The 26,069-nt window shown below is 41.1% G+C and overlaps 1 protein-coding gene across 1 annotated transcript; it reads right to left on the bottom strand.

Moving 5' to 3' along the window:
• Positions 1–1,730: 1,730 nt before the first annotated feature.
• TXNDC5 (thioredoxin domain containing 5) lies at positions 1,731–25,264 on the bottom strand. The gene is made up of 10 exons (XM_082014601.1): positions 24,852–25,264; positions 19,648–19,797; positions 16,758–16,863; positions 15,372–15,468; positions 12,973–13,088; positions 10,651–10,737; positions 9,307–9,447; positions 5,959–6,041; positions 2,667–2,796; positions 1,731–2,008 (listed from the first exon to the last, which is right to left on the bottom strand). The coding sequence occupies exons 1-10, from the start codon at positions 25,076–25,078 to the stop codon at positions 1,886–1,888; spliced, it is 1,260 nt and encodes a 419-aa protein (XP_081870727.1). The 5' UTR covers positions 25,079–25,264; the 3' UTR covers positions 1,731–1,885.
• Between the last annotated feature and the right edge of the window lie 805 nt (positions 25,265–26,069).

The raw sequence follows: 26,069 nt of genomic DNA on the forward strand, positions 1-26,069 counted from the left end.
AGCTGGACAATTTATTTACAGGAAGACAGGATGTCAACAACATATGCAAGTATTTGGCCAACCTTTCCCCTTCAACTCACGCAACTAACAAACTGGTATAAAGGATATGTTCACGGTGTAGCAGAAGCTAATAGAAAATTGTTTTGATCAATATTAAATTTGTATTAAATGCACTTACCTCTAATTCTTGCATTTAAAAGGCTTCTTGTAAATACAAGCTATAATTTATTGCACTTGTCACTGTATATTCCTTGTGCTGTATCATTTATAGAAAGACTGCTTTTTAAAAAAGTTTTTATTTAGAAAAATCTCAGTGTAAACAATTGTACCACTTCGATTTTATACACGAAACTCATGAGATTGTGCTTCACTAGAAAGTTGTTAAAAATGTGATAATAAAGGCTTCCTTTAAGGCAGAAGTATATACATTGATCTAATACATCTGCCAGTACAACACAGCTTTCACTGTGGCTTTTTCACCCTTACACATTTTTAGGTTGAACAGAATCAAAAGTTCTGGACAGACAGTGAAGTACCAGGAGAAATTCACTGATTTAAAAGTTCATTGCTGGTTTGCCTTCTTTTTTTTCTTTTTTAAAAAAACAACCCAGCCTATTCCATATGATGGACAAAAATCAACATCTTGACAGATTAGTCAAATTAGCCTGTAGCCATCCTCATTCCATGAGTTTCTGTGCACGCGAGACAGCAGAATTCAGTCCTTGGTTTGCTGTTGTCATTGTGTCATGACAGTCACTGCAGTATAAATTCTTTGGCTTTCAATTATGTCTAACATGGAACATCTTATGCACCAAAGAATAGATCCATATTATAATCCAAGGCACCACAGAGTGTGTGGTCCTAGCATTCAAACTTACCAATGCTTAAACCTTGGAAAAAGGTTAAGGCTCAAGAAGAGTGGGGAACTCTTTTACACTACTATAGAACAGCTGAGTGGAAAAAAATCAAAACATCATACTACTTGTACGCTCTCTAAGTACACTGAATAAGGAGCAGGTCAGCACAAAGTCTGGATTCAGGCGAGGGCAGGAAACATATGTCATCAGCTCTGAAGTCCAACTGATTATTTAATATTAACAGAGCAGTTAGTTATAACAACACCTATTCACTTTGGCTCTATAGAAGTAGAGCATAGTTACTCCTCTGGAGCTGGACGGAAGCAGCCTACAAAAATCCACCTGACACACGTATACTGTGGCATCAGTAATGTTCAGGCACATATTACAGTACCATCACTTTCATTATGGCTAGACCTCCCATGCTGAGAGGATTAACAGGGAACAACCAGCTCATGGTGGCCTGGTATCTTCCAAAGGTGTGTGTGTGTTTTCAGCCTCCTGTGACTTTCCATTTATTAACCGGCAGCTATATTAAGACAAACAGGTTTTAAGTACAGTTGTAGAGTCAAAAGTGACTCAACACAGCTGTAGCTTTTACCTTTCTAGTAATGGGGGGCAGTTTGTAAGGATTACTTTTTAACCAAATCTAACATGAAGACAAAAATATTCTACCAGTGCCCTTAAGCTGGTTTTCTTAATGTATTTTAGTCTCAAAGGAAACCATTTACACTTCATTGCGGGGACGCAAAAATGCAGTAATACTACCAATGCTGAAAATATTCTCAATTTGCACAGTAACTACTTGTCAGTTTTCCTTCACACACAGGGTGGCATGTCTTTCTTTAACAAACACACTCACAGAGGGAAGATACCAATGTTTAGTACATTCACTTTCCTACAAAAACCCAAAAATATGACCCTATCCCCAACTCCCCCCCCCCAATACACTATTTGAAAATTAGCAATGACTGAAATCCCTCAGCTACTGTACAAAGCCAGCCAGGGACAGAGCATCCAGACTTTTATTACAATTCATCCCTTGCCTGACGCAAGACAAAGCTATGCAGTGATTCAAGGTCTCTCGTTCCGTTGTGTTCACTGACTTTCTTTCCACCTCGGAAAAGCAGAAGTGTAGGATAACCACGTACCTTCAAAAGACACACACACCCCCCAAAAAGAATGTTACTAATGTCCAAACTCACTGGTATCCTTCACTTGTATTTAACTGACTCTGAATAGCCTGCAAACCCCTCTGTAACAATATGCCATTTTAATTAAAAAAAAAAAAAAAAAATCACCACCCACCCCACCTCCCTCCCCCCAAAAAACCCCAAAACACCACAGCAGATCTACTGCCGACCTGCAATTTCTGAACATTTCTAAGTGAATGGGACAATACATGTTCCTCTAGCTCTTCCATCAGTAGCTGGGAATGGCAGCTCCAGCTCTGTCTTTGGTTGTCTGCCTACCAGCACCAAAAGAAACCTCTTTTTTTTTTTCCTAGGAACAGAACTTTGCATTGGCTACCACAAGACCGCTTTGGTGCTTTCACAGAGGAAGGCTTCTTAAATTAGGGGCTTCTTCAGCTTTATCCAATAGTGACAATGACCGAGTCTGAACCAACAGTCCAGGAAAGAAATGGTGTCACCAGGTGCTGTGCTGAACGACCTCTCTTTTGGCTAATGGAGAACACAGCTGCACTGTCACCAGGCACCCGTAAGGCAGCAGCCAGCTCAGCTGCATGCTGGAGCCTCTAACATTTGGTACACAGTACTATCCCGCTCATTTCGGATCTTTCACACTTACAGAAAATCTATTGCAGACGTTACGTTCCACAGTGCAGTCTACTTCTGCTATTTTGACATCAGTCAAACCTGGAAATTGCTCTTTGGCAAGGTTCTCCCAAGTCGGAGCCAAGTTCTTACAGTGACCACACCTAGAAACAAAAGAGAGAGATTTGTTTAGCAGATACACCTTCCAGTTTATCTATCTCTCTCTACTGTCTTGCTGCAATAGCTGTAAGTTTAACTAGCTGCCTTTCCTATCCCCTAATGATTCGGCCTTCCAACTGCCTTGCACTATTACGTCAGTACATGAGCTACGAAAACGAGTGATTTTATGCAAGTTAAGCACACTGAAGTAGTTTCTGGCCTTTGTTAGTCTTGTCTGGAATGGTATGCTGGTTGTCGGTGCATTAACATTTTGCCCTACAGAGGAATATGAAGTCAAAGACAGACAAGCACAGAGAATATTTAAATGAAAAAAAAAAAAAATCACTTAGAAACAAACATGTTTTAAGTAAGGCATAGAATGTGGGTAGGACAAATTTAAGTCTTCAGGTAGCATATGCCAATTATGCTAAGCTACACAGCCAGAGTTTAATTATTTAAATAAGATTTCAATTTCCCTACTAAATTTCCTAACAGCCTCCTTGACGAATGTAGCATCGCCCGAGGCATTTGTCAATACAGATTCTGTTTTTAAGGAACACTCCAGTAGTTTAATGTACTTTTTCACTGAAGGTGCTTTGAAGTTTAACCACTACCACTGTACTTCCGGGTAGATCGTCACTAAGCTTCACTTAGCAGATGGGGAAAAAAAAATTTAAAAAATCAGGCCCTGTTATGATTTGCATTAAATAGAGAATCATTCCAATTATATCATCACTAACACCAAAAAGCCTGTTTCTATTTTATTCCCTTATGTCTCTACAGCAACATGAGAATGCAGCCCACAATACACACACTGAAACGCTAGTGTCAAGAGAGAAAATGATACCATAAAATGGCAGGAGCTATAGTAAAGTATTAATTTTGTTTATATTTTGAACTTGGCTTAGCCAAGTTCATAACTTGAACTTCTTACTGCCTTCAAGAAGAATTCCCAAAGCACTTTAGACTTTAAAGCTGCATTGCTCATTCTATTCTAACCCAGCTGCACCTTAATTGGGTTATTAAAACAGCCCCGCGATTGCCTCGAGGCTGGATCAGGACATTTACAAAAATAATGAAATGTGTCTCTGCAAAAGTGTTCTTCATACAAGCCAGTGTATATTTAAACCACCTTGTTAACACGCAGTGACAGTATAACAGCATTTCTGACCATGCACAAAACCTACTAGAACAGGATGATTTTATGCTTGCTATGTAACTTAATATTTATTCAAAACTAACTGAAAGACAGAACTAGCAAGCAACATAACAGTGTTTGCTGAGCCCTACATGAGTTAATCCACTTGGAAGAGAAAAAGGTCATTTATACGCAGAACACTACAACTGCATACATAAGCCTGACTTTCACAGCTAAAACTAGGATACCAGCTACATAAATATAGGAAGTATTTTCCTGAACGGTGGCTTTCTGATCATTGCAGCCAGGGACCACACACTGGTTTAAGAACTTGACTCTCTGCATCCGGAACCACCATTCCTCAGCCTGCCATGCAGCACTGATCGTATCTGTGAGATCCAGCAGCATCCCATTAGAATCTCACGAGATGAGGAGACAGTTAAAGTGCAGTATTATTAAGAAAAGTTAATTAAAAAGGGAGCATTTCTTTATCTGAAACTTTTCCAGAAAAAGCTTCTTAGACAACAAACTCCTACATATGCCAACAAGCCCTGGGTTCAGCCATCAAACCAGAACCTGCTTTGTGCACAGGTATAAACTGAATTTACTGAATTTACAGTTCTGCTGGTGGCGTAGTAGCAGCACAGGCACGGATTGAGTCTCAGTCCCGCACGGTGCACAGAAAGGATAAAGGGAGTGAAGAAAGAGCAGTAAACGTGAAGGAGGTGTGTGTGCATGGGCAGGGTATTTCTTAACACAGTGGTGGCAGATACTTGCCCACATCCAAAAGCAGATCTTTCAGACGTAAGAGAGCATAGAAGTGGCTCTCGAGCAGGAAACCACACTGCGGTAAAAAGGGTGACAACACTGGAAAAGACTGCATCATTGAGATGATTACGTAAAACAAAACTTTCCCTGGTACTTCTTGCCTACAGTAAGAAACACATTCATGCCTACTGTCAAAGTTAAGCTGGAATATTTTGATACTCCTGAGCCCATTTAAATATGGGTTGCGTTCGCTTGTGCTGCTTTGTAACAGTGACCTTTTATGCCCACGAGCAAAAGATCTTTTTATATTTTATACTGCATTAATGGGATGGCTGGTGATGAAATCAGAGATGTGTTATCTTTCACACTGTAAAATACAGCTTAATTTTAATCTCTTTCCCCTACACTAGGCTTCCTTCTGTTGGCTAAGAGACTGGGAAATGGAGAAAGATGGCATGCAAATTTCCTAAGAAATTTGCAGAGAGAGAAACTTAAAACTTCTTTTTTATTTTGTCTCAGAAGGGAAACAGTAAGAAAAGGGGGGGAAATATTTGTTCTGTGATTTTGTAATACTGAGGTCTTACCCCAGCTTGGGTCTCAGGCCGTGCTGGATGTGCCAGTAACGGCAGATGCCAGGTAGGACATTACTTTCTTCTCCCCCCGCTCAGTGCCTCCCACGGCGCATCTACACTTACACTGTCTGCATTGGACATTTCTATCCTGGGTCACTGTGAGAACATATTACATGGAATATATTCTTAAGAACATCTCAAAATTGCCACTTTTGCAAATTCAATTTTTGTCAGTAGCAGCCATAGCTCTACAGCCTGCACCAATTCCCAGGTGCTCAGATGAGGCTTCTAAGAGAGGCTGGTTGTGGCAGGAGAGGGCGCAAAGGCCAGCAGGCTCTCCTTTCTCAACGCTGGTGGTACGCTCCCCTCACGATACCCTCATCAAGGGATAGGAACACACCAAGCCTGCAAAGAAAGCTTCACTCTCCTTGCTCCCCAGCATTATCTGGAGGCTGACACAATAAAGCTTCTCTGTCAGCCTTTCCACAGAGTGGGATCCCAAGAAAGCTAAAACAGATCGAACTTTTTCACTGTAACTCTTGCCAACACATACATTCTTCAGTTAATTCACATTTTAGAACCAGACAACAAATACAGTATGACACACAACTCAAAGACCTACAGCAACTAATGCACTGAGAGCTTAGACCAGCAATAATCCTGAACAATAACAGGTATGAACTTCTTACCATGGAGCGTAGAATTTAATAAAGGTGATCCCCCTAGCAATGGTTGCATCAAAGTCTTTTTCAGATAGAGCGAGCACTGCAGCCTGTTCGGGGGGGTGGGGAGGGAGAGAGAGAGTCAAAACTTTTTGTATACGTAACATCGGCCAAACAAGCTTTTAGCTACCTGAAAGGGAAACTCAAACTGAAAAAGATAATATCGATAATATAAACAAGAGTAACAGCAGCACACCTCACTTTACCCATCAGCTGCTTTCCTCCCCTAGAGAGATGTAGAGAAGTGTGTATTCCATGATGAATCTCATCCATAATTGGAGACGCAAAACATCGCTATTTTCAGGGGATTTGCCTGTACCCAAATTTTCAGTTGTTGGAAAAAATATCACCTTCATTTTAATACAGTCATGCAAATGTTTCAAGGAACAACCCTAAGAGGAGTTGGCTTAGAGCATGTAATGGCCATCTGAGAGTTTGATAAGGGATTTAAGTGATGTCTTGGCAGCCGTTCTCCCTCTGCTACATCCCTGCGTTGCACACGTAGAAAAACTCTTACCAGAAACATGTATTTGCCTGTCAAGAGGACATCACCACACCACACTCACGGACGCCAGAATTTTTACTCCTGATAACATCAGGAGTGATGGGAGGATAGCACATGGCTTACAGACAGTCTCATATGAGAGCACAGAAGTGTAACATGCTTCATTTTTTGTGTGAGATCCTTAAGGGTGGGAGGGATTAAAAATATATAAATAAATCTCATGCCGATAAAATCTTCAAATTCAAACGAAAGCAAAACAAAAACAAGAGTGCAACTGACAGTATTACCAATTCTACTTTAAACCCAGAAAGTTTTATGAAGAGAAGCCAAAAAGAAACTTGAAATGACAAATTAAAGGTACTCGATAAGCATTTCTGTAAATAACTTAGTTCATGAAATTAAGTTATTCCATTAAGTTGAAGTGTTATTACCTCAAAATAATTATTTAAAAATTAGAAATTGTACTTTCAAGTTATTAAATAATTACAAATTATTAAATTAAGGAAAAATTAACAGTAAATACATATTCTTCTATTCTGAATTTCCTACATGGGTACCTAAAACAGAAGTTCCAAACATCATTTACAGTCCTGGAATCATAGAAGAGTTTGGGTTGGAAGGGACCTTTAAAGGTCATCTAGTCCAGCCCCATTACAATGAGCAGGGACATCTTCAGCTAGATCAGGTTGCTCAGAGCCCCATCCAACCTGACCTGGAATGTTTCCAGGAATGGGGCATCTACCACCTCTCTGGGCAACCTGTGCCAGTGTTTCACCACCCTCATCGTGAAAAATGTCTGCCTTATTTGTGGTCAAAATTTACCGTCTTTCAGTTTAAAACCATTACCCCTTGTCCTATCACTACAGGCCCTGCTAAAAAGTCTGTCCCCATCTTTCTTATAAGTCCCCTTTACGAACTGGAAGGCTGCAGTAAGGTCTCCCCAGAGCCTTCTCTTCTTCAGGCTGAACAACCCCAGCTCTCTCAGCCTTTCTCCATAGGAGAGGGGTTCCACCCCTCTGATCATTTTTGTCTAAGATACCAAATATGAAAACCCCATAAACAAATGTCCTCCCCATGATCCACATAGTAAAACACACTTTAAAGATCTGCAGATTACTATCAGAATACAAATGTGAACTATATAACCACAAAAATAATTTCAGTATCAGATAGCTCATTTAGCTTGGTTTCTTAAGAAAATACAGCTTATGCAATCACATATCTGAACATCTGCCGGTCACTCTACCTTAATCCGTCTGGATCATTTTTGAGTAATATTAGCGATGTCTGGCAGGAAAGAAGTCTCATGGACATAAAAGTACAGCTTCCATGAAAGGGCTGGCATGTACTTGGCCCATGTAAGACCTGGGGGAATCCACATAGGGGCTCAACACTGGGACACAAATTTGGAGTTGGAACTGATTGCTTTTGCTGCCTGTGGTACCAGCTGTGGGCTGCAGTGTTTGCTGGCTACAAAACCTAGCCCCTTGTTTCAAAATTCATGAAAACAAAACCAGAACCCAGGGGCCTGAAGATGAACCACCAAGAAATTGTGGCATCCAAAGCTGTGATGTAAAATTGCAAAGACAAAGTTGAGCCCTACACTGTGTCTACCATTATTCGGCAAAAAAATCCCCCCGCAGTCTTTTCCTGTTTGTATGTGTGCTGGTGCATGCAAGGAATAAGTTGGAATTTGCATCACATGTGGTTTGTGTTATTTCTATAAAAATAGAAAGACAACTAATTACTTTCTGCATTGTACTAACAACAGCTTGTTAGTATCGTCCAAATATGAGGTCAATTTAAAAAAATAATAATTTGAGGTGTATGAAAATTGCAAATCTATGTTGTCTACAGCGTTTGGTAAGCAACTTTATGCAAGATGAGTAATGCTGCTGGAAAAGTCAAGTGGGAAAAGCAATATTCTCCTGTAAGCAGCTGCATATAAACTGCATTTATATTAATAATACCTAATTTAAAAGCATCAATAACTTCATTCTACATCACAAGGGAGTGTAAATCACCATCCCTTATCTTCTAGGCATAAGTAGGTTTTCCACACTTGATGAAAAAGTGTGCTTGAAAACCATCCCTCATTTCTCAACCTCACCAATTTTATATTCAGCTGCAAAAAAAAAAAAAAAAAAGGGCAGATGAAATGCAAAAGTGATGTAAGACAGAAAACTGAATGACATGATGTACAACCATGCAAAGGTGATAAAGTTATTCTACGAGTTCCTTGGCAACATTCATAACCTCTGTAGCTCCTACAACCTGGAACAGAAAAAGCCTCCAAACACAAGTTTTCTTGTCACGGCACACATTACCTTGCCACATTTACATCAGTCTTCAAAACCTTTGCTTGTTTGTTGTTTCTGCAGATAGTCTATAAGTATAGGACCCTGGCTTTTTTTTAGTGGTTTAGCAGTATGCACCATCCTCCTGGGTTCAAGTGAGAATCTTGCAAGAACCATTCATCTCCATAGCAATGAAATCTGTTGTCATACAGGCCGAGATGCCAGCAGTTCCACAGACCAAAAAAGACCACATTTATGCTACTCTACTTAAACAACTTACTGCAACCATAAAAAAGGAGCCAGATTTTTTTTTTTAACCTACTTCAGTTCACCAGGTTAGTAAAAGTATCACTAAGATTTATGATCTAATTCCACTCATTATTGCTTTAAAAAAAACCAAAACAACCCAACACAGGAAAATATTTGGTACAATTTACATCTAAAAATTGTTGGACAGGCTACTTGGACAGGCTGAATGCTTTTAACACTGCTGCAGAGTGCAGGAGCACCTACCTCAACATGGGTGGGTTCTGCGGGTGGCTGCGGCGCTTCAGTGGGTTTATCTGCTGGTGGCTCTTTCCCAGAGCTCTGTAGTTGGGAATCCACGTATTCCTTTAAGGAATCAAAGTCCCTCTTCCCTTTGTACTGGTCACCCTACAATTATCAAATAGTTTGTGCAAGTGTGTACATGAGTTATTCTAGCAAATAAATAATTAGCAAATAAATAATTATCAGCAAAACCTAAGATTGCCAAGTGTAAGCATATTCATAATAAATAAGATTATCTAGTTGTTAAACCTCTCCATGGCATTCCGTTCACGTCTTCAGGATTTGCCATAGATGCTGGCAACAGCTGCTTGAGCGGTAACAAGGCCGTGTATTTCCTGTAGGAATCAGGCTGGGATTTGAAAATCCAGGTGCTGTTTCATTTAAATCCCCTGGAGTGTTTGGTCTTATAGGGGTGCTTATACCAAACCTCACAGGCACTGGTATGTACTTACAGCCGCTTTCTCTTCAGAGTGGCGGAAAACTGCCAGAAGCAACAAACACTGAAATGGACTGAGTAGCAAAATTTATTTCTCTGGTACTGTAGATGTTCCAAAAGGAATGCAAGATGAATGGGGCACAAGAACAAAAAACTTCTGCAAGTTAGTGGGTAAGAGCTGAAAGAGGAATGCTGGGTTCTCTGCTTGCAGAACTATTTTAAATATCCATTTAATCCATAGACTTTATCTTGAAAGTGTGAAACAAATGGTAAGTAACACTACTATTTATGTTTATTGGCTGCTGTTCATGTACATGGTATTTATAAATATTGTACTTCCCCTTCACTTCAGATTATTATAATTCTTTCACTTGCTACAAGGAAAAGTGTCAGCTGAGCCCACAGGACCCTCACTCACAGTGTCATACAAAGTGTTCAGATTTATAAGATGGAAAATTTGCAGACAAGCACCACTTGCAGATGAGAAACTTTCTGATACGCATTGTGAAAATTACATAGTTGTTTATTATTCCTATTTCACCTATGTTTTTGCATCCCATAGGAGGTAAGGCATTAAGAGAAGGTAAATCCAGAATTCTCTCACACAGTAGCATAACTGGAGTTACTACTTACAGACTTATGAACATCATACCAGTTATTTGCAGAGCACAAAGAGCAAAAAGCTCTAACTTTCATCTGTGGATGAAGGATAACTCTTCCAGTACCAGACAAAATCTCCATCATCTTTTGTCACGCAAGCAGACTTTGCTACATGCCCATTTGATCTTTTTTTTTCCCCAGTATGCAAGCATAGTCCAAGTATTATTCGGAAAAAGAAATGGCCTGATCTTTTGCTGAGCTTGCAGACTCACCTTTTCACCATTTCTAAACCAGAGGAGTGTGGGATAGCCACGAACTTGAGTTTCAGAGCAGACTTCGTAATGCTGGGTACAGTCAACCTACATTTTGAAAAGAAATACAAAGCATTCAGTGCATACGATAAATACACAACAAGCATCATAGCCTCCCTTACGTTTAAAATCTCAGAAAAATACAGGGACAAGCAATACATGGCTTGGCAAAACTCACTACCAAGTACTGTATTGAGAATGATTGTGTCTGCTTTCCAAACAGTGGTTTGGTTGTATAATTGGGAGGCTGTGTGTGTGTGACTTCTGTTTTAAGAAGGGATTGGGGAGGGAGGTACAGATAGAATGAAGTAGTAACAGCTACAAAGAACAATGAAGACATAATTAAATATTCCAATAAAAACAAGTACTTGGTATTCTCAGTGAATAAAATCACTGCATGGACAATAAGACACAAATCGCTAATGGGTGAGAGCTTTAAAGTGAAGATATATTGGCTCATCCATTTTTGAAAAGACTACTCTTTTAGTAGTAGTCAACATGTAACAATAAACAACAATAAACAGCTAGCAAGTTAACTTTGCGCCAAGGGAAGTTCCAAGTGCATAGCAACATTTAATTCTAATATGTCATAAACCATTCTGTAAAGTTACCAGTTCATAATCTTTTCTGAAGCAGAGGGAAAAAAAAAAGATAAATTGAGCACTGGAGCCTTTGCTCAACACAGCACTTGGATTTTGAGTTTTACATTAGAAACACTTTGCTCCAGATCACTGAAGATCAATTCTAAAGATTAAACAGCATCCTGCCAGTAGGTATCACTGCTGTCAAGACACTATTCCCCCAGATTACACTAAGGCCACAATTCAATCTTCTTAGAAACAGTTGTGTTTCCTATTTACTTACAGACTTGCAATCTTAGCCAAGACATGTTTCAAATAGTTTCGTAATGTATACACTTACATAAAATTGTCTAGGCATCGAGACAAATCTTAGTGGCTGCATTAAATAGCAAATATCAATAACAGTAACGGTGAACACAACAGACAATGGAATAAAACAGGAATTTTGGATTTTTTTTTTTTATTTTTCTCTGGATAACAGAGAACTGTAACTCCAAGAAGATACTTAAATTAAGCAATGATTTTATCAGACAGCAAGCATTCCAGGTGCTCAAAAAGTATATCAGCAGATGCAACATTTGGTATAGATGCTAGCAAAGGAACAATAGCCTCTGATACTTTATTTCACAGAGGGAATCTGATTTTATATCCACCACGTCTCAAAATTATATGTATGTCTTCTCTGAAGTTTAACTATGCTGACCTGCTCAGTACATCTACAGTGTATCTGAATTAGCGGATTTTCAAAAGCATTAAAAATAAAAATAATTAAAAAGGAAAAAAAAGAAGTCAAGCTCATCACCCCTAGTAACAGCTGAAAGCTCTACGAGGGCAGAGGCAGGGGAGAGAGCCAGGTTTTTGTCCCTCTGCAGGACTGACTGCTAACGTTACGCAGTCTTTCAGATCAGTGGAACCACTCTGAAAGCTTAAGGACATGGAAGTTGAGCCCAGTCAGTTTTCCACCACTGGCAAATACAGAGGAATTCATATCATGAGCCACCTGGACTCAGGTATGGGTCAGCAAATAAAGCCAGTAACTGCAATTGCCAGACCACCTCCATACCTCTGCACAGAAGTCACTCCACGTACAAGTAACAAGCTTGCATGGTAAATACACCACAGAACCTGGTTATCAACCCTAAGAGAAATAGTAAAGCAGGACAAAATATCAGTTTTTAACGTGGAAGACCCCCTGAAACCTTTAGAAAGTTCTATGGGGGTAAAGAGGGGGAAAAAAAAAAAGAAGAAAAGAAATAATTAATCATAAGGAGCCCTCTGGGTCTAAAGCTTGCTAAGGAATGCAATGCTGTAAAGAGCAAATTAGAAGTCACTTTCCCACTCAAAATAAATATGGAAGTCTTATCAAGTTCTGACAAAGGAGAAGCATAAGAAAAAACAAATCTCAAAATATTTTCCTGCATCTGAAGTAGTAGACTTACTCCCATCTCTCTCTGAAACACAGGGAGCTAGCTGTGTTTCTAAGAAGTCCTTGCTTAAAATAAGGGAGTCCTGTCAACTGTGGATGTGCAAGAAAAAAAAAAAAACATCTCAAAATTAAAATAGAAACTATGACTATAAAAGGATTTCAGAGGTGACAAACAAAACAACCGTTATTTGCAAATCACAGCATGAAATGCATGATACTTGGCTGAAACATTCATTTGCACAAAACACATTTTCAGACTAAGAGCGCTTCACCTACCTTGCCAATCTTGACAGTTTCCAAATGCTCAAAGGCTTGAGCCAGCTGTTCCCAGGTTGGGGCCAAAGCCTTGCAGTGACCACACCAAGGGGCAAAGAATTTGATAAAGTGATTACCTTTTAAGGCAAAGGAGAAAAAAAAAAAGATTTAACTCATCTGGAATGGATTTGGCTGCAATTAAAGACTAGGTACTAATCTCAGACTGCAAATTTATCATGGTATTTCCTGAGGTAAAGATAGGAAACACTGTGAATCAAAGGCCAGGCCAGAATACTTCAGCAGTTAGGTTTTCAATACTGTATGCAGTCCCACAGTGCTGGCAATTTCCCTGAAAATCCAAACAGCTTCACAACCTGAAGCCAACAAATGATATTAAAACATAACCATTTGCTACAATGTCTAATTCTACCACGTCAATCACTCGCCCTATTACAGAGTAGAAAGAACCACCAAGGAAGATGTATTTAGAACAGCATAAATGAAAGCAAGTATTAGACTTAAACGTTCCTTAGGAAACACCACTGCTTTAAGTTCATGAACTACCTAAATAATATTGTTCAGCTTTCCATTCTCCTTTTTCTGACCTTTGTATTTTCATGTCAACTATTCAGAAATCGCTGCCTCTAGTGGATTTTTGCGGTGTTTTATAGAGAGGAGAGTCTCTGTACTATCTCCTACTAATGTTTAGCTTAAGTATAATCTTAATTGCAGAGTACCAGAATACGTAATTTCCTTCAATTAAGATTACTATTAATTCAAGATGCTGCATGCTTTTGCACACATCAAGGCAAGGCTCTGATAATGCAAAATAAAAATGAACTTAACTAAAACAACAAAAAAAATCAAATTAATTTGAAGGAAACACCAGCAACTGGAGAAAAGCTCTTTTTAACAGAATTATTCATAATCCTTTGAAGACTGCTTTGGGGCTGATATTACTAGAATTTATTTCTAGTTTGAGGGCTTGTTGGCAAAAGGAGGTAAGAGGAAAGATGTCACAAAATAACTAGGAAATGTAAACTGCAATAGTAGTGTACTCTAACTTGCCTGTTCTGCACCAAGAATACTTTCAAACTAATTGACTTGCTTTGCTTTGGTCAAGTAAACTGCAAACTGAAATTTCTTGTGAATGACTAAGAACATCTAGTCAAAATCAGCTATTCTACAGCACATACTCTGTGATATACTCTCCTCCCCAGCAGAACACCAAAAAGGTAAAGGGACACTTTTCAAGACCAAAAGCCAACCTTCCAGCTGGAACTACTAAGCCTCCTGCTAAATTTAAGCACTGAACTTCTTGTAACTGAAGTCAAGAGAGGACAACAGCTTTACAGATCATAAACCTGCTCAACCGTCACATATGACCATGAGAATGTCTCCTCTATGAATGCCAGTGGACGGAAAATAAGAATACTGAAACATTTACACATACACTAAACCTAACCAAACCTAACTATCTTCTCAGACTGTAAATTTGTTTAATACTTAGCATCTCCCTGATGGCTTATAGAAGAATCCATGAAGAATTTTGATGTAATTCTGTGTTAAGCCACACAGGTTGGGAAATTTTAAGTTAGCTGCAAAAAATGCTCTTTTACCCTTGAAAATATTTCTAATTAGTTAATGGTTACTTTAAGAAGCTCTAGTATCTCCCTCACTGGTGGTATCACACAGGCACAGAGCTAATTTAATCTGGCCTTTGTTTTTAGGAAAACAGAGAGAGATGGTAGGATCGTCTGTTGTTACGGCAGCCCAAAGTTTGTGTTGTAAGATCTTGCTCATTCTCTAAAAACCCCACCATGCGGGGGGTGAAATTTCCCATGTTAGGTATCACTTCTGACATTAAAAGCTTCCAGACAAAGTATTTTTTAAAATGACCAAACTGAGGCGAAGTGTTTTGCCCACATTAAATTCTGGAGGAAGGAAGCTAAACAATAATAATAAGGGGCCAGACTGGAGTGGGACGGGGGCAGTAAGGAGGAAGAAGGTGGATTATATTCATCTAGAAGAGCAGCCTGGGAGTAAGAACAAGCCAGCACCTAGGGAAAGAGGAAATGGGGCTGGCAAAAACAGAGCGCGTGGCAAGACTGTGACTGAGCAAGGAACCTGGAGAAAGAAACAGTTTAGTCGAGCAAGCTCCACTAGCTTCTTCCACGTGATTAGGGGCCTTAACTTCACTGCTTTGAGTGGACTGCCATGCTTAAACTTTCTCATGGTGTGCAGTATGTAATTAAACTACCGCACTTTTACACAGTGTGTAGTTTCATCCTCTTTCACTAGGTATTACTGGAAAATAAAAGTGGAAAGGAGGTGCCTTGAAAACTAACATTTCTGATGCAGACTTCTCACTACTGATGTCTCCGTAAACAAATACCTGTTGTTTATGAAAAAATAGTTACCTTCTGCTATGTGCATCTTGAAATTGTCTGCTGAGAGTTCATACATTCCCTGCTTAGGTTCAGGGGCTTTTGGTGGTTCCACATCAGCTTCTGGATCCTATTAACAAGAAAAATTAACTTTTATTTGTCTTGTACAGTAAATATACAATATTTGATTCCTGTATCACACCATTCTGTGGTAGCGTTGTAAGCCCTGTACTCTGAAATTTCAAATTCCTAAATCAACGTCCTTATTTAGCTTGATTTAGGTATTTGATGTTCCCTAACAAACAACTACGTCACAGCAAAATGTGAAAAAGACTACCACATAGGAAAGAGCTATCACAGTCATTGGAAAAACAGAGTTTTTCACTGTGCTGTAGTATAGTCACAGAGCACAGTAATTGCTATGGCATTCATCACATCACCATATATTAATACGCTTAGATTACGTAACAGTTCCTCCGTAGCATCATACATCACCCACATCTGCCATAGCACCAGTTTCAGCAGTCTTTGGGCTATTTAAAAATAGCTAGTGAAAAAGCTATTTTCTGCTCCCCTAATGCAGAGAAGAGGTACCTAATGGCTCCATGAAGGCAACAACAAGAAGAAAAGAGCAAACGCTTTATAGGCAACTTGCTTTTGCTGAAGTGCCAATGGATTTGCTGCAGGTGAACTATTTTCTAGATATTAGGGTCAGAGCTGGAAAGATTTTTTTTTTTAAGAACTTCAAAGTACATTTCTTAAAATAGTTTAGCATTTAATTATTAAAAACACCAGATTTGTTTAAATATAATCATGTTCTCATTGTGGTTCAGCAATCACTAAAGCTTTACCTTGATTAAAACCAGGAATAATAAATTTAATTTTAGGCAAGGCTTGGCTACTATATGTAAGTGCTATCTCTAAACTCAAGGGTTTTCCTAGTGATATTAGCTTAACTTACCTAACTGATTATTTTAAACCCTTTCTTTAGGCTACAACATTATCAGATAAGAACTGAGCTAAGGATGGCATCCATGTTTTAAGAGGTCAATTAAGGCCAACACAAATGCAGTTTATCATGTATTACAGTTAAATTGCTTTTCTTATTCTAGAGACATTATGGCCTACAGCTGTCAACTGAATTGACACTAAATTGTATCTTAAAATGTCAACATGCTAAACATGAAAAACTGCATGATGTACTGTAGTTTTAGGTACAGGAAGCAAAGGGCAGTCACAGGATGACAGTTTCAACTGCTATTCTGACTTAGTGGAAGCTGTTCCATTTTGTTGTTGCCACCTCACTTTTATTCTTGGGAGCAGATTTCCTCTGGGAAAATGAAACCTAACCAATAGAAATGATAGATAAGCAAGTCTGCAGAAGGGAATATTTCCTTTTACTATTTCCTTTTCACTTACAGATGGTTCCTCATTTAGTTTCTCCAACATCCAGTTTTCCAGTGCCTGGAAGTCCCTAGGGCCTTGGTATTTCAGAGGTTCTTGTCCTGGTTTAAGCAGCTTTAGCCTAAAGGATCAAAATGTAGAAAAGAGTAAGGCAAAAAGTTTCACACAGGGACGTTCTCTGAAAGCTAACATGCTTTGCTAATCCACAGCAATGCAGCTCAGGCTGCAGTAACAGCTCTCTTAACTATTAACAACAGCATCAGGCACCTCCCTCAACTTAAAAGGGTCATGGCTAGAACTTAGGAGACTTTTTCATTTCCATGTAAGCTTTTAAAAGAGATTTTAAAAATAGCAAAAAAGAAATACCATGTTAAAAATCAACATAGTCTAATATTACTTTGATCAATAAGCAAGAGCAAATAAACCACTGCAGCATTCAGTTCTTATTCATTCATTATGCCTATGAATCCTATTTCAGTTTGTCAAAAGCATCCATTTTGTTTTGTTCACCCCTCACCACTGCCAAAGGAGAAATATCCAATGCTTAGGTTCCCAGGAATTTCTTTCTCATGTTTTGTTCCCTGACTGCTCGTCAGATGTAGGACTTTTCATGTGGTATCAAACTGATTAAAAACACGCTGAAACAAGTCAATAGGACAAGGAGATAAGTGGCTGCTTGTAGGTATTAAAGACTTCATGATTCTAACATTTAATAATTCCTATCAAAACTTTTCCATAAACTACATAAAGCTTCTACTACTAAATATTTAAGTTTTAACTTAAATACTTAATAGTAGAAGCTTTACGTAGTTTATATTTGGTAAAGGGGCAATACCGACTTCTGGCCTAGTCTTATTTTTTAAATCAAATCATAGTTTCAATTACTACTGTCACCTAGCCCTCAGTTCCCCTTGCCAAGCTGCCATTTTGTACTGCCTTTTTTTTTTTTTCTTGAAATGTTTTTCTCTCTCTTCTTGTTCCACAGTTGGAAAAAATGAACATATGAAAGTGTTGAAAAACCCCGAAATGCAAATACATTCAAAAGAGACAGGAACTCCCACTGCCTTTTCTATTTAAGGTATTCATGAATATTCCTTGTGATAGTAAAAGGTCAAAATGGTTTTTTTTGGGGGGGAGGGGGGAAAGAGCAACTTCATAATAAGAAGGAAACAACAAAAATTAAACAGAACACCTAAAATACACCTCATGGTAATATTTTTGAAGAGTAACAAGAAAAAAAAGCTATCAGCTTAAAGAGCCAGCAGCACTTTCATTTTCCTCAAATGAGGGTAAATTTTCTGTAGTTCAGTTGAGAAGAGTATTTTGCAGCACCAAATACTCCTGAGACAACTGTACTAATGAGTGCTGGGACCTGCTCAGCCAGTTTCACTCTCAGGGGATGGAAAGGGCATGCAACCTTTCCTTTGACGGATGTTTGGAAAAGCAGTGCAGGGACCCGCACATCCTGGACTTGCGACAATCCCTCTGTGCCTGAGGAAGCTGTGGAGTTTCCCTCGCTGGAGGTTTTTAAAAACAGGCTAGTTAAAACTGACTCAGGAAGAGAATCGGTATCATGAATTCCCCTTCATCTCTGTATTTCTGTAACTAGCAGATGACTGCCTTATCATTTGTACTTTTCAAGTAGATGAAAGCAAGGGCTAACTATTCCTAGATATTAAATAACCTTAGAGGAGAGGGAAACAATGATACATTTGTTCATTTTTTTTCTTATCCAAAATCTCTGCCACTTTTTCTATTTTACAAGGAACAGCACCACAATAATCTATTCAAATATGCAAAAATGACCAATGCTCACTTTTGGGGACATCAAAGTAGAGTTGTAATATTCATTGTTTCTTGGTATTTCTAGTGGAACTAAGTCACAAACTGCTCTTAAGTACAATTCCTATTTCAACAAGGACTTCGCTATTTATAACTCTCAACACACACTCATCTGTGTCCAAGTGGGTGCAGCCAGGAGTGTATGTCAAGTTCAGGTTGTTGCTGGAGTCAGCAGCAGCACCAGACAAAGTGAGCAAAGGGAAGGAAACTGAAAAATACAGGCTGTGGAAGGGCTACAGAAGACGACATTCTCCACCCACCTCCAACTACGATGAGTAATTAGTAAAGCAGTTTAAATGATCCCATCCATTTTTGCAAGTGGCTTTAAAGAAGACACAAGTGAAAAATTTTGGCAGCTAAAATGGGAACACACGTATCTAACCCAAAAGCACTGTCCAGGCTGACCTCTCATAGATACTCTAGATCATGTTCTGCCTACCAAAGCTGAGGCAGTAAGGCATATATCCTTTAAAACAGGATAAATTTAACAACCTTAAACTCCATATGAATTTCTCCTAGATCAATATAAGCAAAATTACCTAAAAAAAAGTCTGTACAATATCACCACTGCTCTGCTAAGTGATACTATTAATTTGAGCATCAAGTTCACTCAAAAATGTAAGAGACCATCTATACATTAATTATGAATGTATATTCACAATATGAATTCATCAGTGTGCTGATGAGCTTGTGACAGGTTATTTTGAAAAGTACCGTTACCAAAGACCAGCTCTATCATGCATATCATGGCTGTATAATGTACTGTTGCTTGAGAAAGAGGCACTTTCAGAAAAAAGGACAATTCTGGACTTCATTTAAACACAGCCATCTTCCAAGACATAAAACAGTTTCTTTAAAAAAAAAAAAAAGAGAGTAGGAGTAGTATGTATCATATGATACTTGGCAACATGGTAAAAAGGCTTAAAATGAACACATGAGTTCCAAAGGGCTACAAAGAAACCCATGAAAAAATATAGCTTAGAAGTTAGCTTCAACAAATTGGCAGAGCATCATGGAAAACCAAAAAAGAAAGAAATAGAAGCAGACATCCTTTTATACTTACGTAGGGTATCCTCGGACGCCAAATTCAGAGCACAGTGGAGTATCTGTAGTACAATCCACTTTAACAACATAGACCTGTGGATTTTCCATGTTGTTGTATTTATCTCCCAAATCATTCCAAGTTGGCTGGAGACGCTGACAATGTCCACACCTGTGACAGATGGAACAAAGTATTTGCTTAATAGTTGCTCACTTTTAGAGGGGAATGAATCTATGGAAAAGTCATATGCAGAATGGTCAGAGATTTTGAGAAATTTAAAAATAGTGCAGTCAGAAATTTTCCATACTTGAGCACTGTTACGCTAAGCAACAATGACTACTATTAAGTATTGTAGGATGCTGCAAATGCATCTCATGTAAAAATCATCAAGCAATGAGAACTTCTTGCTATTATCCTTTTACATTACAAAGCCTACTGAACGCCCCCTGAATTTAGTGAGGCTATTATGAAAAGCACTCTCGCTCTTCCAGCTTTCTAGAAAAGTCCTGCAAGGCTGTGTAGCTTGCTTTCCACTCTAACATTTAAAAATACCGTATATTTTAGCAACAGGGAAGGAGATAATGGTTTCTAGCCTCTTGCATGCATCACAGGAATTGTAACTCGCGAGATACGAAAATGCATTAGGACTGATTTCTGAACAGGGTTCCTCAAAACCCTCCTGTACTGTGCTTTGCCCCAGCAGCACACCATCAACTAATTACATCTACATATACTCAGAAAACTGACCTCATACAGTTGCTACAATAGCAGCTCCCCAGAAGCAGAAAATGGCTATTATTCTTCTCATTGTTTTCCTAGTCTTTCAAGTCATTACAGCAATTCCCTATTCCTATAGCTACAATGAAAAATTTTAAGAAATGGATTTTCCTCTCTCTTCAGCGGCTGCTTTTGCCAAGCCTCCAAGACATCTAAAAATACATAATTGGATTAACAGAAAACATTCTCAACCTGACAGTATGAAAGCTGTTACTGCCCTTGGCATGACCTAGACAGTCTGCTTTGTAAGTAACAATTAAAACACCATTAGGACTTTGGAGGAAGTCGCTCCCGTTTAAAACAGTTTCACTTATACAACTGGTTTTGAGTCCACTTGTAGAAAAGCTGCATGGATTCATACCTTTCCAGGTATCCTGATATCATAAAGAAAAAAAAAAACCCTCAGGATTTACTTCAACATAAAGAACGTCTTCCAACCTTAATAAGGTCCTATTACAGTCAGCTGCAGTGGGTCACACATACTCCCACTACGTGGGGGAATACAACCTCCCTTATGATCTTACTCTGAATTGTCATGGCAAAGGGATACAATGTGTTATTACTAAAATTAAATATTCCTTAAATATAACTTCAGACTTAAGTCCATCCATAGTCAACTCTTTCATGGAGCTTGAATTAAAGGAGGATTTTGGATTCCCTGGTCCCTTTCCCTAGCAGTTGCAGGGATTTTAAACACCAAATGAATACTGACTGGTTTTAAGAACAGAGCATGGAAAACTAGGCAAGGCAATCTCAAGAAATTAATCAGCTGTTTTTGAAGCGCAGAACAGCGCTGCCTTGTCCATATATAACACTGTGATCTCTGCTATACACAAAGTTCCCCTTTCCCTTCCTTCTTCAGATTGAGCTGAAATTGAAAATAAAGCAGGAAAAAGGCTCATATCTGAATCAGTAATCAACTAGTTAGTCATTCCTGGTTTTCAAAAAAATTCAGTATTACATAGAAGGAAACACAAGACAAGACAGTCCCCAAAATACTTTTTCCGGAATTCGTAATGTATAGCTGCAGAATATATAAAACCAGAGAAGTCAAAAATAAAAAGAGCAAGACCATGCAACATCACACGCCTCCCTTGGCCCCATGTACCTACACAGTCTTTCATTGCTACCACTCTACAGGACATGGGGGGGCTGGAGGAGCAGCCAGTTCTACCACTGGGGACAGTGAAGACCTTGGCATGAATGAGGAGTCCTGCTCTTCCTTCCCTACATGGGCTAGGCAACTGCAAGCATTCATAACCCCTGTTCACAAACATAAATGAAGATCCAGCAGAGACTAACAAGGCTGTAGGAAAGATCCACATTTCTAAAAAACTAAAAAAGAAAACAAACCCCTGCTTCTTGTACACCACTAGCATCAGGAGGTAAGGGTGAAAGGACGTTATTCGTAAGAGTTTGCAGACAGGCTGCCCATTTTAAATCTGAGGAACTGTGTGCCACGAGGGCGTGTGCCTGAAGATTATTTTGCTGTGGCAGTATCTATAGAGTGCCAGGCTGCTCTACCTCATGCTGCCAAGTCAGAGCTTCTCCTACAGTATCAGCACTTCTCATCTAGAAAACTGCATGGTGGACTTCCTGGGCCATTACAAGGAGGGAGGTAAAGGTACGTAAGGACCATATATGTCAAAACTGCCGTTACTCATAAGCCCTCTGCAGTCAGCGGTGAACACAGACATTTATGGAGGCCACCAGTAGAGTTCAAGCTCTGCAGCTAGCAAGGGCAGTTCCACAGCAAGATATAGCACAAATCATTATCCAATTAAAAATGTTGGTAGACCCTGGGATAGACAAGTATAACGGTACAAGCAGCACAGGACCAGTCTCACTCTGGGCAAAAGAATCCAACCAAGGTAAAATCCAGTCAATAGAGTTCAATTCAACAGCAACAAACTCTGGTGATCAAGTCTGCTTCAGCTCAGTGGACTTCCAGAGATTTACCAAGAGACCATGTATGTTGAAAAGATCAGTAATGGTCAAAATAATGCAATGAAACTACTCATTTGATATTATAAGAAACCAGGGGAACCTCATTCCTCTGTAGACATACAACTGGCATGGCCAACATCTTAAGAATATCTAGTGCCACCGAGAGAGTAACCTGCTCATGGTTCTGTCTCTTGTCAAGTATAGCTACCAAGGGGGACAGCCTGATGATTGAAAACCTTAGACATCCGATGGCAATTACTTGGAATGCTCTCTTTCTGGAGTAGCCCACAATATTTGAAACAAATGAAGAACCTCATGGGAGTGAGGCCCTCAGCAACATTTGTTTTAAGAATCCAGAAGAGAAGAGCTATGTCGGCTCTGTCTAGCCCAACTCTTACTGGTAGCATTGATGATGCAACATTAGCAGTGTCCACAGCAATCTGAAAGACGATCCTAGCTGAATGTTGGGTTTTTTGCTAGGCTTCTCCCTTGTAACTACAGGGAGCAGTGCCAAAACGCATTCCTCTGTGAGAAGCATTAGGAGATTAGCACATTAACATCACCTAGGAATAGGGCAAGAGGCTCTGATATAGACTCCAGGGCTGTCAGGTTGCCGCCTGATCCCACTGACTACAAAACCACTGGTAAGTCTAAGCACTCCTCTCAAGCATTTGGATGTTCCCTCTTTCCTTCTCTTCCCCTTGGACCCAAAACCTGGCCCTGTTGCTCCCTGTCAGGAGCCAGGAGTTCAGAGCAAGGACCCTCAAGCTGAGACCAGAGGTCTGGAGGAGGCTTACTAAGGGTGAGAAGAACGTCCAGGGAAGCCACAACAAGTCTGGGAATCGACACAGCTCCCTCACACTCGAGTTGGGCAGAGATCCCCAGCGCTCTCAAGGGCACAGCACAGTCCAAGTTTGCAAGGCCAGCGCTCTCTTTGATGCACGCTGAGGATGTGCAGCACGCGCTGGACTCTGCAACAGCCCATTTGGCACGGGGTCTCCTATGAAGACTGTGCCAAGATAAAAGCTCATCTGGTTTCAGGGATGCCTGTGAAACAGTCAAAGCTTGGATAGACACAGGTATTATCATCTCAAAATAGAAGAGAGCAGAAGCACTCCTGCTCTGCACAGGCATTTCTTAGGCCTTACAGCACGCTCAGGCAAAGGTCCCTCACCAGCAAGTCAGGTGCCCTCCACTTTTGTGATCTTCAGAGAACATAGGAAGGCATCTGCTCTTTCAAGCTTTTGCTTAGCATTTTCGTATGGCATAAACAAGTCGATGTTAATAACAAAAAAAGTAGTAGTTCTCAGTTTTGAAAGGAAATCCTTTTCTGCTGTTGATTTCAAAGAGTGTCACAACTCACGTATCCTAAACGACACCATGTACCAACAGATAACTTTGGATCAACATGTAACTTTTGCACATTATTCCCTTAACTCTATTTTATCTAAATTTAAGAAAATTTGGCAACAACAAAAAAAAACCCAACAACCAACCAAGCCTAACAACAACACTCCCAATAACCTCTACTGGATATCAGCAAATTAGATAAAAAAGGGTAGGGGAAGAGACGAAGAAAAAAGAATAGGAACAACCACTGGGAAGGCCTGGAAAGTACTGTGCTCTTGACAGCCGTAACATCCAGCAAAGCCCTGTTCTCCCACTCTTACCAACTATTCTTCTGTCAAATGTACCAGTCCAGGACAAAAGCCCAGTAGGTCCCTTGCAAATCTGAGAACTCTCCAGCTGTGCTACAGCTACCTGCATCCTCAGGGGACAGAGCACTATCGTTAACACTAATTTAGCTGCAAACATATCCTTAAATTTCCTGATTGCAGAGAGAACACTATCTTCTGCGACTAAAGTATTTGTGAGACCGGGGGGGGCCACAGGGTAAGCGACCGTCACCAAATTGCGACTACTCCCACAGAGAGAGGCCACACGCTCTTGGTCTCTGTGGGGAACGACGTGAAACAGTCTCGGGGGGACAGGGAGAGCTGCCAGGGACGGCTCCAGCCCAGCGCAGCCCCGGCAGAGCCGGCGCTGCCTCAGCTTGCCTCCTCACAGCCCACGGCAGGCCCCATGCGGGGGACACCGCCGGGCGCTCAAGCCCGCGGGCCCGCTCCGGGTGCCGATGCGCCCCGCTCGTGAAGGGGAAGGGGGCGGCCACGGCCGGCCCAGCCGAAGCCGCCGATAGGGAGGGCCAGCACGGCGGCGCAAGCCCGGGCCAGGCACACGCGAGAGTTCAGCCCCGCCTTCCCCGCCCCGGCGCCCGCAGCCCCCAGTTGCCCTTCAACGCGTGTCCCCCTCCGCCGCCCTCGGGGAAGGCGCCCGGCCCGCGCCCGGCGGCTGGGACTCGCGGCGGCGCGACCCCGAGGCCTCCCCCAGCCGCCGGCCCGGCCGCCTCCCGCCGCCACGTCAACGGAGGAAAGAGGCGGGCAGGAGGGCGCCGGGCCGGGCCAGGCCGGGCCGGGCCGTGCTCCGCCGCTCCGGATACCCACCACGGGGCGAAGAACATGACGAAGTGGGGGGCAGCAGCGGCGCCGTGCCGCAGCATCTCCGCGCTGTAGAGGTGCCGCCCGTGCGGGTCCGCCTCCGCCGCCGACCCCACGTCCGGGTCCGGGCCCGGCTCCGGCTCGGCCCGCCCCGGCCGGCCGCAGAAGACGGGGCCGAGCACGGCCAAGGAGAGGAGGCGCCACCAGGCCGGGCCGGAGCGGAGCGGAGCCATCGCAGCGCCGAGAGAGCCAGCGGCCAAAGCTCCCGGCCGCTGCTGCCGCCTCCCGCCCCGCCCGCCGCGCCCGGGCCGGCCCCGGCCCCCGCCCCCTGCTGCCGCCCGCCTCCCCCCCGCACCTGCCTTCTGGAAATAAAAAATCTAAAAATAATGTTTTATATATCGTATACATTATCTTATTCATATGTGATATATAGTGTTTAATTTTATGTTTATATATTAAATTACATTAATGTGTAGGCTTGTATTTAAATTTTTAAAATAATAACTATGATATTTTAAACAATAATATTATTTTAATAATTATTTTATTTAAAAATAATAACAATATATTTTTACACGCACACACATGCTGTGGTGAAGCGTTTCTTAAAGTCAACCAGTGACCAAAAGGCCGGCGGGGTGGTACCAGCCTGGTTAATAAGGGTGCTGTGCCTCTGGGAGAAAGCCCTGGCACCCAGGTCCTCCTGCCCAGCACCGTGCCCAGCTCAGAGGAGGTCTCTGTCCCTTGGCTCTCCCATCCCCACCCTTCCCACCCGCTTCTGAGGGAGGCGGATGGGTGCTAGCACTATGGGGGACGCTCGAGCTGCAGCAGTGTAACAACAGACAGTAAATCATAATAGTAGTAGTAGCAAATAATAATAAAAGATAATCAGTATGAGATAGCTGCAAGCTGACACAATGCGGGAGAGGGGTTTGTATTTCTACAATTGCTCCGATCTTAATTGATTTCAGTTTAGATTTTAACTGCAAGTGCTTGATTTTGGGAGAGCGAAGCGGGTAAAAAAAAAAAATCAGTGGCTCACCTCGCTTAACGAGAAAGCACATTTTGATGGAAACGTCAGGTGAGTAAATAAACGGGCACGCACACGCAGGCAGAGGCGGCCGGCCTTTGCGCCTCGCATGTCCATCTCGGCAGAGATCCGTGCTCGTGTGACGCCAGGGCTGACGCCCAGCAAGACAGGCTCAGCCTGGCACCGTCCCTCCC

Source organism: Phaethon aethereus (assembly GCF_964289735.1).
Source record: "Phaethon aethereus genome assembly, chromosome: 2".
NCBI classification, from domain to species: Eukaryota; Metazoa; Chordata; class Aves; order Phaethontiformes; family Phaethontidae; genus Phaethon; species Phaethon aethereus.